This window comes from Triturus cristatus, chromosome 11, assembly GCF_964204655.1.
Source record: "Triturus cristatus chromosome 11, aTriCri1.1, whole genome shotgun sequence".
NCBI classification, from domain to species: Eukaryota; Metazoa; Chordata; class Amphibia; order Caudata; family Salamandridae; genus Triturus; species Triturus cristatus.
In genome coordinates this window covers 611,047,598-611,063,948 of record NC_140594.1, presented here as the reverse complement: position 1 = coordinate 611,063,948, position 16,351 = coordinate 611,047,598, and the positions used below count along the sequence as shown (strand labels likewise).

The window sequence follows — 16,351 nt, the reverse complement described above, 5'->3', positions numbered from 1 at the left end:
GTGGTGTACTCTATGTACTTGGCATAAGGTTCTGCAAGTGCACCAGTAAGTTATTAAACAAAAAAAGACATCTCTCATCTTTTAAGCACAAAGCACTGTGTTTTATGGCATACCTACAGAGTATCTCAAAAGTGAGTTATGTGTACTAAACTCTGGCTTTAAAACTTGACAAAGCTTTTACATGCCAAGTTGAGTGGGTGCCGACAGTACATAGACAAGCTCTGCACTAGTAGGCCTTACCCATTTTTAAAGGACTATTTGTCTGGATGGATGACAATGTTGTGTCACTACTTGCCTATATATCTCAGTGAGTGCACGAGTCCGACTATAGCAGTGCCATGAGATGTTTAAGTAAGTGTACCAGAATATGTCTGTCTGTTTTAGTGCCTCTACCGCTATCTAAAAGTGCATTTAAGTGGCTAAAAGAATACATTAGTACCTATGTTAGGGAATAGACTGTTATGTAGGTTTGTCTGCAACTGCCTTTGATATTGCAGCATACATAAGTAGTTTCTATATATGCGACTACATTTATAAGTCCTGTAGCTATCTGACTGGCTGACAACAGATTGACGAAGCCAGAAAACATGTTAATAAAACTGTTTCTGTATTCCTCAGAGACCATAATTTGGGCTCCATTTACAATGACAACCTGCATTTTGACATGCATGGAATCTGTAGAAATGATGGAGTTCACTACACAGACGAAGGCAACAGGGTGTTTCTCAGCAACCTGAAACTCTGCATCTGACCTATCTGTAGCACACACAATGAACACAAAGGCTCGTCTCAGAGCCACCCTATTGCCCAAAATGTTGTTAATTTTCTTTATAAATACCTTTTTTCTTAATTTAAAAAAAATATTCATGACTATGTCCCAAATTTACAAAGCAGACATTCAATAGCCACCAGCATAATGAAAAATGTATAACTATATAATTTATTCTATGCATCACACTAGATACATCGCTATCTAAATAACTATTAAAACATGAATGAGTCTCTGAGCCTGTCTGGCGAACTGCTTGTATGAGAGTTTGAGTGGGCCTGTCAGTAGGTGCATAATTATCTCAGAACCTCTGTCGGAGGGTGTGTGAGTGTCACTGGGTCTATGAGACCATATATGAGAGTCTGAGTGTGTCTGTGAGTGAGTGCATGAGTCTGTGAGTAGGTGTATGAGTTTCTCAGTGGATCTATGAATGAATGGTCAAGTGTCTCAATGGGTTTGTGAGTGGGTACATGAGTCTCTGAGTGGGTTTGTGAGTGGGTGCATGAGTCTGAGTGGGTCTGTGAGCAGGTGCAAGGCTGACTTAGTGGATCTGTGACAGGATGCACGGGTGGATCTGTGAGTGGGTGTGCCATTCTCTGAGTAGGTCTGTGAATGGGTGCATGAGTGTCTGAGTGGGTCTGTGAGTGGGTGTGAGAGTCTTTGAGTGGGTGCATGAGTGCCTGAGTGGATTTGTTAGTGGGTATATCAGTGCTTGAGTGGGTTTATGAGTGGGTACATGAGTGAGTGGATCTGTGAGGGGGTGCATTAGTCTCTCAGTGGGTCTGTGAGTAGATGCATGAGTGTCTGAGTGGGTCTGTCAGTGGGTTTCTGAATGGGTTTGTGAGTGGTTGCATGAGTCTCTAAGTGGGTCTGTGAGTCAGTGCATGAGTCCCTGAGTGAATCTGTGAGTGGGTGCATTAGTCTCTCAGTGGGTCTGTGAGTAAATGCATGAGTGTCTTAGTTGGTCTGTCAGTGGGTGTCTGAATGGGTCTGTGAGTGGGTTAATGAGTCTTGAAGTGTGTCTGTGAGTCAGTGCATGAGTTCCTGATTGAGTATGTGAGTAGGTGCATAATTGTCTCAGCGTGTTTCTCAGTGGGTGCAGGAGTCTGAGTAGGTCTGTGAGTAGGTGCATAAGTCTCTGAGTGGGTCTGTGAGTGGGTGTGTCATTCCCTGAGTGGGATTCCAGCTGAGTGCGTCATCCTCTGAGTAGGTCTGTGAATGGGTGCATGAGTGTCTGAGTGGGTCTGTGAGTGGGTGTGAGAGTCTTTGGGTGCATGAGTGCCTGAGTGGATTTGTGAGTGGGTATATCAGTGCCTGAGTGGGTTTGTGAGTGGGTACACGAGTGAGTGGATCTGTGAGTGGGTACATTAGTCTCTCAGTGGGTCTGTGAGTAGATGCATGAGTGTCTGAGTGGGTCTGTCAGTGGGTTTCTGAATGGGTTTGTGAGTGGTTGCATGAGTCTCTAAGTGGGTCTGTGAGTCAGTGCATGAGTCCCTGAGTAGGTCTGTGAGTGGGTGTGTAAGTGTCTGACTGGATCCGTGAATTTGTGAGTGGGTCTGTCAGTGGTTGCATGGGTCTCTGAGTAGGTCTATGAGTGGGTGCATGCGTGCCTGAGTGCATCTGAGAATGAGTTCATCAGTGCATGAGTGTGTCTGTAAGTGTGTGCATGAGTCTCTGAGTGAGTCTTTGAATAGGTGCAATATGTCTCTGAGTAGGTCTGTGAGTAGGTGCATACGTCTCTTGAGTGGGTCTGTGAGTGGGTGCATGAGTGGGTCTGTCACTGGGTGTGTAAGGGTCTGAGTGGGTCTCTGATTGGGTGCAGAAGTACCTGAGTGGGTGCATGAGTGTCTGAGTAGGTCTGTGAGTGGTTGTGTGAGTCTCTGAGTAGGTCTGTGAGTGTGTACATGAGTCTCTGAGTGGGTCTGTGAGTGGGTACATGAGTCTTTGAATGGATGCATGGGTGACTAAGTGGATCTGTGACTGGGTGCACGGGTCTCTGAGTGGGTCTCCAGGTGAGTGTATATCAGTGCCTGAGTAGGTCTGTGAGTGGGTAAGTGTCTGACTGGATGCGTGAATTTGTGAGTGGGTCGGTCAGTGGTTGCATGGGTCTCTGAGTAGGTCTATGAGTGGGTGCATGTGTGCCTGTGTGCATCTGTAATTGGGTACATCAGTTCATGAGTGGGTCTGTAAATGAGTGTCTGAGTGTCTTTGAATAGGTGCAATATGTCTCTGAGTAGGTCTGTGAGTAGGTGCATAAGTCGGAGTGTGTCTGTGTGAATGAGTGTCTGAGTGGGTCTGTCACTGAGTGTGTAAGGGTCTGAGTGGGTCTCTGATTGAGTGACAAGTACCTGAGTGGGTCTGTGAGTGGGTGCCTTTGTCTGTCAGTGGGTGCATGAGTGTCTGAGTAGGTCTGTGAGTGGTTGTGTGAGTCTCTGAGTGGGTCTGTGAGTGTGTACATGAGTCTCTGAGTGGGTCTGTGAGTGGGTGCATGAGTCTTTGACTGGGTGCATGGGTGTGTCATTCTCTGAGTGTGTCTCCAGGTGAGTGTGTCATTGCCTGAGTGTGTCTGTGAATGGGTGCATGAGTGTCTGAGTGGGTGTGTGAGTGGGTGCACAAGTGCCTGAGTGGATTTGTGAGTAGGTATATCAGTGCCTGAGTGGGTATCTGAGTGAATAGATCTGTGAGTGGGTTCATTAGTCTCAGTGGGTCTGAGTAGATGCATGAGTAGGTCTGTCAGTGGGTGTCTGAATGAGTCTGTGAGTGGATGCATCAATCAACCAATCAATCAATCATTCAAATAATTTGTAGAGCGCACTACATACCCGCAAGGGTTCCAAGGCGCTGAGGGAGGGGAGGGGGGGGGGGTGCTGTTGCTACTGGTCGAACAGGCAGGTCTTGAGCTGTCTCCTGAAGGTTAGAAGGTCTACGGTTTGTCGTAGGATGAGGGGGAGGGTGTTCCAGGTTGTGGCGGCACGGTGGGAGAAGGATCTGCCTCCGGCTGTGGTTCTACGGATGCATGGGATGGTGGCCAGGGAGAGGTCTGCGGAGCGGAGTTTCCTGTTGGGTACGTAGAAGGAGAGTCGACTGTTGAGATAAGCTGGGCCGGTCTTGTGGGGTGCCTTGTGTGCGTGGATCAGGAGCTTGAAGGAGATTCTTTTGTCGACAGGGAGCCAGTGCAGGTTCCTGAGGTGGGGGGTGATGGGATCGCGGCGCGGGACGTCGAGGATCAGGCGTGCAGAGGCATTCTGGATTCTTTGCAGTTTGTTGATGAGCTTGGTCGGGGCGCCGGCGTAGAGGGCGTTTCCGTAGTCGAGTCTGCTGCTGACTAGGGCCTGGGTGACTGTTTTTCTTGTGTCTGTCGGGATCCATCTGTAGATCTAGCGGAGCACACGGAGGGTGTTGAAGCAGGTGGAGGAGACAGCGTTGACTTGTTTGGTCATGGTGAGTTTCGAGTCGAGGATGACTCCCAGGTTGCGTGCGTGGTTGGTGGGTGCGGGGGGTGTCCCCAGTGACGCGGGCCACCAGAAGTCGTCCCATGCTGAGGGGTTGGGCCCGAGGATGAGATCTCCGTCTTGTCTGTGTTCAGCTTAAGGTGGCTATCCTCCATCCATTCGGCGACGGCCTTCATTCCCTGGTGGAGGTTGGATTTGGCGGTGAGAGGGTCCTTGATGAGGGAGAGGATCAGTTGCGTGTCATTGGCGTAGGAGATTATGTTGAGATCGTGATGTCGGGCGATGCGTGCAAGGGGCGCCATGTAGACGTTGAACAGCATCAGGCTGAGGGAGGATCCCTGCGGGACGCCGCAGATGATCTCAGAGGCTTCGGATCGGAACGGGGGGAGCGGACTCTCTGGGTTCTGCCGGAGAGTAAGGAGGAAGTCCAGTCCAGGGCCTTGTCTCGGATCCCTGCATCGTGGAGTCGTGTGCGTAGTGTGCAGTGGCAGACGGTGTTGAAGGCGGCGGAGAGGTCCAGAAGGATGAGGGCTGACGTCTCGCCGTTGTCCAGTAGGATCCTGATGTCGTCTGTGGCGGCGATGAGGGCGGTCTTGGTGCTGTGGTTGCTGCGGAATCCTAACTGGGAGGGGTCCAGGATGCTGTTGTCTTCGAGGTAGCGGGTGAGCTGGATGTTGACAATCTTCTCGATGACCTTAGCTGGGAACGGAAGCAGGGAGATGGGCCGGAAGTTTTTGAGTTCGCTCGGGTCCGCCTTGGGTTTCTTCAGTAGGGCGTTGATTTCGGTGTGCTTCCAGCTCTCAGGGAAGGTCGCGGTCTCGAAGGAGAGGTTGATGATATGTTGCGCAAGTGGGGTGCGATGGAGCTGCTGGCTTTGTTGAAGATGTGGTGTGGAAAGGGGTCAGACGGCGAGTTGGAGTGGATTGTGCCCATGGTCTTGATTGTGTCTTCGATACTCACGTTGGCCCAGGTTGTCAGGGGGTCGTGGTTGGTGGGGTGCGGTGGGTCTGGCGTGTTGGGGCCTGTTGGGGTCGTCCGGGGGTTGAAGCTGTCGTGGATGTCGGCGATCTTGTGGTGGAAGAAGGTGGCGAGGGAGTCGCACAGGGCTTGCGACGGCAGGATGTCGTTGGCGTTGGAGCTGGGGTTGGAGAGTTCTTTAACGACGTTGAAGAGCTCCTTGCTGTTGTGTGCGTTGTTGTCGAGGCGGTCTTTGAAGGAGGTTCTCTTGGCGATCCTGATGAGGTGGTGGTGGTTGCGGATGGCGTTTTTGTGGGCTGTGCGGCTGCCTGGTGACTTCTCGCTGTGCCATATGTTCTCCAGCTTCCGGCAGGTGCGCTTAGACGCTAGGAGTTCCGGGGTGAACCAATTGGCTCTCTTGCTGGTGTCTTTGAGGGTTTGTTTTTTCAGCGGGGCTAGGGTGTTGGCGCAGTCGTCCATCCATTGTCTGAGGGTGCGCGCACCATTGTCGGGGTTGGTCGGTGGGTTGAGTGCGAGGTTTGTCTGTAGTTGTACTTCGATGATTTTGCCCCAGCAGCGACGGGGGATCTGTGGGGTGAGGTGATGTGTGACGGGTTTCCGAAAGGTGAAGTGGATGCAGTGGTGGTCGGTCCAGGTGGGTTCAGAGATGTGGCTGAAGGAGACGTGGGGGCTTGAGGAGAAGATCGCGTCGAGCGTGTGTCCGGCGATGTGGGTCGGCGTCGTGACGAGCTGTTCCAGTCCGAGGTTGGCGAGGTTGTCTATCAGGGTGGAGGAGTTGCTGTCGTCGTTCTCCAGATGGAAGTTTAGGTCTCCGAGGAGGATGTAGTCGGTGTAGGTCAGAGCGTGCATGCTGACAAAGTCGGCGATGGCGTCGCAGAATTGTGGTCGGGGTCCGGGTGGTCTGTAGACGAGGGTGCCTCTTAGGGTGGTCTTGGGATCCGTGTGGATCTGGAAGTGCATGTGTTCGGCGGTGCTGAGAGTGTCGTCGGTGTTTGTTGAGACCCTGGTGGTCTTTTTGTGGACGATGGCGATTCCTCCTCCAACTCCGCTGGTGCGGTCTCTGCGGGCGATCTTGTATCCGTCGGGGATGGCTATGGCAATGTCTGGAGAGGAGGCTTCGTTCATCCAGGTCTCGGTCAGGAAGGCGACATCTGGTGATGCGGTGTCGAGTAGGTCCTAGAGCTCGACGGCGTGTTTGTGTGCAGAGCGGATGTTGATCAGGATGCATCGGAGCTTGTTGTGTTCTGTCGTGGCGGGAGTCTGTGTCTTCGATGCAGGAGAAGCTGCAGTTGTGGCAGGCGAAGGGACCGTGGGTGCGCTTCGGGGTGGCCCTGCAGCAGGTGGGGGTCTGTCCTGGGTTGAGAGCAATGAGGGTGCTGGCATCGTATCGGAGGCTGTCTTCGTGGTTGGTGCGGAGGCCAGGGGTTCTGGCGCTGGGCGCGGTCCAGGCGCGGACGGGCACAGACGGGCTTGCCTTAGGCGCGCCAGCGGCGCGCCAGCAGCGCACCCGCTGCGCGCGGCCGCCATTTTAAGGGGAGGTGGGAGGGAGGAGCAGGCGGGAGACGGGTAGCAGAGAGCTGTGAATGGGCGCGGGGGGCGGGGCCGCTAGGGCAGCAGCAGCGGGAACTGCGAGGAATGGGCACGGAGGAAAAAAAGGCAAAAAAGGTTACACAAGAAAGGGGAAATAAAATACAATGGTCTGTGGGGCACAGAGGATTACGGAGGAGCAAGGGACTAAAGTAAACTGGTACACAAGAAGGGAAAATACAATGGTCAGTGGGGCACTGAGGATCACAGGGCACAAAACACTAAGAGCGCTGGTGGAGCTGCAGCGGGGGGGGGGGGAAGCGACCTACCTGGCAAGGTTAAGGGTCGTTCCATGCATGAGTCTCGAAGTGTCTGTGCCCGTGCATGAGTCCCTGAGTGGGTCTGTGAGTGTGTGTGTGTGTGTCTGAGTGGTTGTGTGAGTGGGTGGCTACGTATCTTAATGGGATTGTCAGTGGGTGCATGAGTCTCTGAGTAGGTCTGTAAGTGTCTGAGTGAATGCGTGAATCTGTGAGTGGGTCTATCAGTGGTTGCATGGGTCTCTGAGTAGATCTATGAGGAGGTGCATGCATGCCTGAGTGCATCTGAGAGTGGGTACATCAGTATTGAAAATAAAGAAGGAGAGTGCTGTGGTATCCCTTTTACAGGCCAGTTTCCTTCACCCACCCGAAGGTGGCATGCTTCATCATAGGGTAACCTCCTCGCACTGCAAACCTAGACGCAGTGCGGGCTACAACCCCCTCTCTGCGAGGGAGGAGCTCAGCAATATTTTGTTTTGTCAAGCAATGGAGGTATTCTAAAACCTGTAGTTGAGCAGGGTGTGGTGAGGGGCAGAAAGAAAAGTAGTGTGTGAGCTAAGACTAACTCTCAGGTATGCCAAACAAGCTTTTTTGGGGCATCCTTAGGTCAGGACTAAAAAGAAAACTATGACAGGGGTTTATTCAACCTGTCATAGAACAATGAGGGTTGACATGTTTCAACCTAGAACCCTCTGCAGAGGTGTGGCAGCTTTCATCAGGACCAAAGTGAAAAGGTGATTTTGGGGTAAATACCCCAAAGCAAAAACTGAATGAAGGGTATACAGAACCAGTGGTTGGAGTGATAATCACTGTAATGTGAGAACCCTGGTCGGTGTATTGCCTGTAAGGAAACAAATGTGTTAAATTATAGCACATGATTAGAGATGCACTCTGCAATTGTAATTATCATTAAAGTGTATTCATAAAAGACAATGTTAGTGAACCCTTTAACGCCCCTTGTTGTAAAATGTTCAGCAATGCTTAATTAGATAAGCTGCGAATATGGTTTACCCGTTCCTTCGGGTGGCCAGGTGACACCTTTACCTCGGCACAGGTACTCGAGGTGGCATCCAAGTCCTTTTCGAAAAAACAGGTGGGATTTAATTTTCAAACCCCTTTGATGCTGACTAGAAAATATCTCACAATGCAAGCAGTTGACTGAAATCATAATAGTGAAGGGCTAAAGGTCAGTTTACAAAAGTAGATCAACAATGTGGATTGATAAATGACTGTAATATTGATCCAGTCCTAGGTGGAGCAGACAGTGTAACATATATCTAATCGGTTGGTTTCACTTAGTGAGAGGAAAAAAAAAAGTCAGTCTGTCTAAATAAATCGGAAATGTGGATGTAACCGAACATTGGCTGTTGTATTTATTGGTGCATTGTTGCTGAAGGGAATAAGGTATACCATGTTTTATGGTTTATTTAGCGTATCATATTTGCAGTCGATTGTGCGACTAGGGAAGAAAAACACTTTCAAATAGTTTCCATTACTGTGAGCCAATTAACTGTGTGTACAAAATGTCTAAAAGTAGTGAGTGTTACAAAAAACGGCCTTGGGTTTATGGTAATGAAACTCACGTCGTCTATAATATCACGGCGTGTAGTACAGGTTCTCCTACCATGTATCAGGCGGGCCAAATAGCATTGTATTTCCTTTAGCGTATCATATGTGCAGTAGATTGTGCAAGTCAGGAAAAAAACCTTACAGCTCGTTTCCATAACTGTGAGCCAAATAACTGCGTGTATCTATAGCATTCGATTACGGTAAGTTAAAGTTTTCAAAGTAAAGAGAAGTGTTACAAAGACAACAGCCTTGAGTTTTGGTAACGAAACTCACGTCATGTATAATGTCACGGCGTGTAGTACATGTGGGACACACAATCTTGCCTCTAAAGACGTGACAAAAAAATAGCAAAAACTTGTATCCAAAAACCCCTCTTCAGCCAGGATAGCTTGATTCCAGTGGCACAGTGAGCCCGGGACTCACGTCTGGGCATACCCCGCACACTTAGGGCGAGAAAGCAAAAGACACACAACTGATGGACGGAATGCAGAACAAATCAAAACATTCACCCCCAGTCAAGAGATCTGGGTTAAATCCATCATTCTTTTGCTCACCATGCAGCCCAGTTTAGACCTGGCCATATGCAAATCAGTCTTGACCCTGTGCCTTATCGGAACAGTCCTGTCCGAACTGCCAAGCCAGGTCCTCCCTACACTGGAAACAAGCATCCTAGGACCGGTTTCGGGGTTTCACCCCTCTTCAGCCAGGATAGCTTGATTCCAGTGGCACAGTGAGACTGATTGGGAGGAGTCGAGGATATGGTTTTCTTTGATGAAGATGGCGAGTTGGTTGTTGACGGTTTCTTCCATGATTTTGGCTGGGTAAGGAAGTAGGCAGAACAGTCTGAAATTCTTGAAGTCGGTGGGGTCCGCTGAAGGTTTTTTCAGGAGAGGGTTGATCTCTGCTTGTTTCCTGTCATCGGGGAAGGAGGCGGTCTCGAAGAAACGGTTGATGATACATTGAAGCTCGGTGGCGATGATGTCTGTGGCTTTGCTGTAGATGTGGTAGGGGCAGGGGTCCGTGGGAGCCCGGAGTGGATGGTCTTCATTATTCCCAGAGTATCTTTGATGCTGAGGGAGATCCAGCTGCCTAGTGTCGGCTGCGTTCCGTTGGGAGTGTTGGGAGGGGGTTCCGCGTGTGGGTTGTTGTCGTCGAAGTTGTCATAGATGATCTTGATTTTGTGATGGAAGAAAGCGCTGAATCTGTCGCAGAGGTCCTGGGAGGGCGTGATGTTTGTGGACTCGCTGTTGGGTTGGGCGAACTCTTTGACGATGCCGAAGAGTTCCTTGCTGTTGTGTGCGTTGGTGAAGATTCTGTCCTGAAGAGCTTTCTTCCTGGAGAGTCTGATGAGCTTGTGGTGGGCAGCGGTAGCTGTTTTGAAGTTGTCGAGGTCTGTCGGGGTTTTGGAGTTCCTCCACTGTTTTTCAAGTCGTCTGCAGGTGCGTCTGGAGTCTCGAAGTTCGGTAGGAAACCAGCTGGCTCTCTTGGCGTGGGGCTTGGAGGCTTTCTTGAGGGGGCGACGGTGTTGGCGCAGTTGGTGATCAAGTTTTGTATTGCGGGCGGTGGTGGTGGGGTAATCGTCTGTGGTGGTGGGAGCGGAGCTGCCTATGGCGGCGGCGAGCTGGTTTACGGCGATCTTGTTCCAATTCCTGCACTGGAGCTGATGCGGACGCCTGCGGGGGATGTTGTATTTGAAGGTGAAGTGAACACAGCGGTGGTCCGTCAGTGGGAGTTCGGAGGTATGGCTGAAGGTGATGGAGTTCCCTGCTGTGAAGACGGGATCGAGGATGTGCCCAGCTGTGTGCATTGGTTCTTGTACTATCTGCTTAAGTCCTATGGTATGGAGGCTGTCCAGGAGGGAGTCGGGGTCCGGGCGGTTGTCGAGGTCTCCTAGCAGTGTGAAATGTAGGAGCAGCATGAGGCCTGTTGCCGGGACTGAAGTGTTTGATAATAACCGTGTGTCTTCCAGAGTTTTTTAAATACATGTTATGTAACTGTCACACCACTGCAACATTGTCATTCCTGGTAGATGAAAAGAAAATGGTCCTGTTTATGCTGGCGCATTCGGGCAGTAACAGCTCCATTATTTTTTTGCAATTGGAATTGTTATACTGCTCAGATATTGAGTTGGTGATGTCAGATATTGTGGCTTTTAAACTGTAAAAAAAGTTGCTGATTATTTGGATTTTGGTTTGATCCACAGCTGATGAGGACTTGTGCTGATCTCTTCCGACTTCTGCCATTTACTGTCTTCATCATTGTACCTTTCATGGAGTTTCTGTTGCCTGTATTCTTGAAGCTTTTCCCAGAAATGCTGCCATCAACATTTGAGACCGAATCCAAGAAGGTTTGTATGCATTCAGTCTGCAAATTGACCTTTGATAACTCTTTTTGAAGACTGCATTATTTTAACTGCTCCTGTGTTACATTCCTTGTTTCAAGTTATTTTCACCTTTCGAAGACCTGCAGTTTGCTGCCTTATTTTGAAGAGGTGAACATTTTGTAAATTATAAAACACTTTGGAAATCCCTTTTAATATTGTAGGTATCTGTTCTCCAGGCACATCTCATTGCTGTGTGCTATTCCCTATGTAAATGAGACCTTCCCCACTTCGACCACCAGCGTATGATACACTGTTGGCAGTACCAGGGGCAGAAAGGCTAATGCAAGAAAAAGGGCAGCCTTTTACTGGTCTTCTTTTGAGAGGTATTTCAGGGTGGAGCTTGGTGGCTTTCCAATAAATATATATATGGGTTGATTTTCTTTATCTGGACACTGAGGTTTGAGCTTACATGCAATACATTTTTAATGTATAAGTTAAGCTCATTTTCCCAGATATTAAATGCTTACTCTCAACATTTTATGTAATTCTGTCTGACAGTAGAAAGGTATACTTGAAGTGCAATGTAAAATAAACATTTTAAACAGGTAAATCAAGAATGATTTCAAACTGAAAGTCGACTTTAGAATATTGCGCATCCCATTTCTCCTGTCCTAAACTGCAACTGTACACTTGTATCCCCACGTCCCCCACAAAGTAATGTTTCCTTTTTACAGCTAAAGACCGTCAACGATTGTAGAAAAAACACTTTGTGGGAGCCTGTAAGGAGGGCTTAGCTTTCATTTCATTTCAAGTAGATTATCTTGAACATTGATCACCGTCTGGGAGGCAGTAGTTCGATATGCCCTTAAGGCTACTTCTGATGTCAGAGATATCCAGGATTAGGGATATCATAACTCAGAGAATATTACCTTCCTGACACTGTCACAATCTGTATGATGTTCTAAGATGGTAATGCCAAGATATATATTACTATGTCAAAACATGTCTTATTCCTACTACTACTATCCTTTACAGCTCTCCGCTGCTTTTTGGCTAGGCTCACAGTATAAGTTTACGCTTTAATTGATAATAAATAAAAGGATATGCTACCTCAATGTATTATATGTAGGACTGTTGAGACACAGTCTAATTTACTAGGAATGCTTACGTAACATTGGGTTAAATTACATAACACCTTTTGCTTTCTTTCCATCTAACACCAAGGAAGAAAAGATGAAGAAGAAGCTGGGAGCTAAGCTGGAGCTGGCAAAATTTCTCCAAGAAACCATTTCTGAGATGGCGAGAAGAAACAAAGCAGAAACTGGCGATGCCACTACTGGGCAGTTCTCCTCTTACGTTCAGCAGGTGATGAGCACGCCTTTGTCCTTCCGCTGTTATTTTGACTGTTAGCCTGAACCTTGGTTAGTTAGGCGCTTAAAACCAACTAACCTTACTTTTGGTGACAGATCTTGTGCCTAGGCGAAATCTGATTAGGAATATGCATACCATAAATTTACTAATAAGAGATGTCATTCTTTTTAAAATGGATTGATTTTCTCACAGCCTAGTCAGTATAAGCTATGTTTTCACTTATAAATATAGAAACGCAAGCATATTTCCATTCCCTCTTATGTAAAGCTTTGTTCAAATAATAAAAGACCTGGAGAAAAATTAACTAAGTAGAAGTGTAAGTAGGTACTGTTTCTCTTACAGAATTACTTTAATTTTCTTACATTTACGCTTCTAGTTCCTTTCTCTGCATTGAGTGGCGAAACCTCTTGGTTTCTTTGTGATCCGAAACAGACTGGCGTTTCTCTATGATCATTCCAATTTTTGCTGAGAACATTCAGAATTTGTTTTAGTTTTGAGTGCTTTCTTGAATCTGATGCTGTATGGACATGCTTAAAGAAATGGTTTAGAGACTAGTGAAACTAGAGACTTCCTTTTTCCCGAATGGCCTGTAAAGCTCACTAAAAACTCCTGATGGGTGATGTCCGTTTCTAGATGGTGGACATCCTTCTAAAAATTTCACGAAATGGTGACAGGCCTAGCAACCTGATGTCAGTAACTCACAGTTTATTTTTAGCTTTTTCCATTTATACTTTATTTACATCTTGCTACTTTACACTAGCTCTATTTACCTTCATTAGAACTCTTACTGCCAATTACACTGGTTCACTGTACATAGCACTGGCTGTTATCCGATTTATCAGATATTGCAACAGAGTTTTTTCTTTCAGCTTCTGAACTAAATCCGGTATTTTCGTCTTGTGTAGTCTCATCACATTTTAAAATTAAACTGGTCCTCATCGACTACATGACCTCAGCTTTTACACTTTGCATTATTTGGTTTGTGTGGTGCTACTTGTTGGATTTACACACTTTGATTTTTTCTTCAGCAAATCTTTTTCTCGTCTTTTATGGGGTTGGGGGAGGTGACATGTACTTTTATCTTCTTCCTGTTGCCATGTCTACTCCTCCACTATTGAACACTTTTATGCTTGCGACCCACCCCAACCGAACGTCTTCTGTTTTCTTGCTTGTGCAGCAAAATTCCAAAGTATCTCTTAACTTCTACTTTGACTGCTCTAAATTCTGCCCTTGTGTTTTGTGTATTTGGGTTTCTGTGGGGGTTTCAGGTGTCACATCCTCTCTTCCGTAAAGCCTTGAAGACCTGGCTTTTTTCACAGATTTCAGTTTGAGCATGCCATCTTGTCTGCACTTCCAGTTCCGCAATAGCGCCTTGACGCCCTTGGGCAAATTTTTGCGCTCTATAAGTTCAGTATTCATTCATTCATTCTAGTTCTGGGTTCTTGACCTAAATCCCAGAAATGCTTCCTCATTCAGTTGCAGAGCCACCTTGCTCCACGCTTTGCTTGTTGGCAGTTTCATCCAGAAATCATTTAAATTGATATAACACTGTTGTAGTTCAGCAGTGTTTAAATCTTGGTTTGTGGTTTGCCGAGCTGTTCCTTTTAAACTTTGATGTATTAATATGTCTCTCAGTTAGTCGCTGGGGTATCAGCTTGTTGCGTTCGTACCTTGCAAGGAGACACAAAATCTCTTAGTTTGTCAAATAAGGTCCTCCTGGAAGTGTTGTGCTCAATTTTCCTGTAGTAGATCAAGAAGGTAGATCATGAGTTGGGATATGTTCCAGAGTGTTAGAGACGGCGTCTCTAGTTGCCAGAGGTTTGCACTGTCAAGAATTCCTGTCATGCGAGGGGAGGAAAACGGTAACCAGCGAAAACGGACTACATCTCCCAGGATGCTTAGCAGTTGAGAGGTTATGTAAACAGGAGAGCTGTTACATAACTCAAGGAAAACACGCCCTTATGTAAACAGGAGAGCTGTTACATCACTCAAGGAAAACACGCCCTTATGTAAACAGGAGAGCTGTTACATCACTCAAGGAAAACACGCCCTTATGTAAACAGGAGAGCTGTTACATAACTCAAGGAAAACACGCCCTATAAAGGGAGGAACCGGGAGGTACAACGCTGTCGGATATTGTGTTTACACCGACGTACCTGCTTAGTGAAGAGCAGTGTTCCGGAGTGGTGCTCCAGTAAGGCAAGAACGGAGGTAGGTCGAGTCGTTACTCCCTGGGCCGTGTCTTGCCCCATCGTCACCTGTGAAGGACCCGGAAGCTCTACCGGATAACCATTGAGCTTCGCTTTTTGACTCGGCTGAGTCAAAGCGCAGTGGCGCTTTTGCTGGTTGGAGTCGTAACTCCCAGCCCGACCAGAGATACAGGGACTGCCAGCTGTAACGCACACCAGGAGGTGTTTGCCGCGTTACAGACTCGGAAGTCCACGGGATCGATCGAGCGGCTGCTCTCGGTTCAGTCTTCTTTGCTTGTGATTGGGGTATCGGTGACGCATCACCAGGTGGTGACTCCGCGTCCCGGTGCAGTCTGAGGAAGAGGTTGAGCGGCTGCTCCCTTCAGGTAGAGACCCCGGCTGGGTGTTTCCCTGACTCCTCGATTCTTCCCCAACACTCTTCGTGCCCCTCACAGCCTACCGATTGGCATTGTCGGCCATTTCATTTCTGCCCTCTGTTGGCATACGCCGGGATCGGCGTATATGCAGAGGACGGTTAGGACCATCCGTGCTGTGGGCTGGTAACGTACTTAGCCTGGAGGATTCCAGTGACTATAACCTTTGTTTATTCCTTGTATTATTTTTGCCTTCATTAAAATAACTAAACCTTCACAAGTGGTTGCGTTCTCATTATCGTGTCTGTTAAACGATCCTGAGACGTTCAGGGCGTTACAAAATATCCGACCTTAATAACACTAACTGTCTCCCGGTCGATAACAGACATGGCAACACTTGATGATGTGCTGGCTGCTTTAGCGACCGTGCAAATTGAATTGACTGCCTCCAGGCAAGAAACAGCCGATGTAAAAGCCAGACTGGATGCTATCCAATTGGACCCGCTCACGCCCAGCATCTCCCTCACGAACCAGACCCCTGCGGTAGTAGTGGAAATGCCGGTAGCCGTCCCCTTGGCAACACCAGAGAGGTACAGTGGGGATCCTAACACAGTGCAGGTATTCCTCACACAAGTGGCGCTACATTTATCGTGCAAACCAAGGGCGTTCCCCACGAGTCAGGCTCGTGTGGCTTTCCTTATATCCTATTTGGCTGGAAACGCGGCACAATGGGCCGTACCTCTGGTGAGCAGGGACGACCCCATCTTATGTGATTGGGGTGCTTTTCGCGAGGAATTCCTGAAGGTCTTCCACAGAAGGGCTGACTCGTACACGGCGGACCGTGAAATGCTTGAGTTGAGACAGGGATCCAACGACCTGGTGCAGTATCTCAACGCGTTCCGAAGGCTGGTTGCGGAAACCAAGTGGCCTGTTGCTAAACAGACGGCGCTCTTCCATCACGGGCTGTGCGATGAGCTCAAGGACGCCGTGGCTCATATTGACCCACAACCCAAGACATGTGAGGGCCTTATCAACCTGGTATTACGGCTGGAACATAGGCTAAGTGAAAGAAAGGGGGATCATGGGAGAAAAGGAAAATCCCTTCCATCCTATGTGACAGTGGGAAGTCCTGAAACTTCCACCGCATCCAAGGGAGAACCCATGGACATCGGCGCAATACGAGCGAGCCTCACAGCCACGGAGAAAGAGTCACGCCGTAAACAAGGATTGTGCCTATATTGTGGCAAAAAAGGCCACTACGTACGTGAATGCCCTGCCAAACCGAAGACGTCACGTTATCGGGCCAACCGGTCGGTAACAGCCGTGGTGGACGTACCGTCGGAAAACTAGAGGACTCCCAGACCAAAGAAGGGGCATCTCGGAGTCACTCATCCATCCCTTCACTTTCCAGCTCGGTCACTAAGGGACAACGACACCTGTTTCTCACGGTGCACGTGGGAGTGCATGACCAGTGGATACCCG

General features: G+C 48.4%; 1 protein-coding gene across 10 annotated transcripts in view; it reads left to right on the top strand.

Annotated features, from left to right (window-relative positions):
- The window catches only part of LETM2 (leucine zipper and EF-hand containing transmembrane protein 2), a 283,485-nt gene that overhangs the window by 138,011 nt on the left and 129,123 nt on the right, over positions 1–16,351 (top strand). For all 10 annotated transcript variants that reach the window (XM_085633949.1, XM_085633952.1, XM_085633950.1 and 7 more), the window contains exons 5-6: positions 10,816–10,959; positions 12,160–12,300. In XM_085633949.1, the coding sequence (XP_085490075.1) occupies positions 10,816–10,959; positions 12,160–12,300 (285 nt within the window). The remainder of the gene's footprint in view (positions 1–10,815; positions 10,960–12,159; positions 12,301–16,351) is intronic.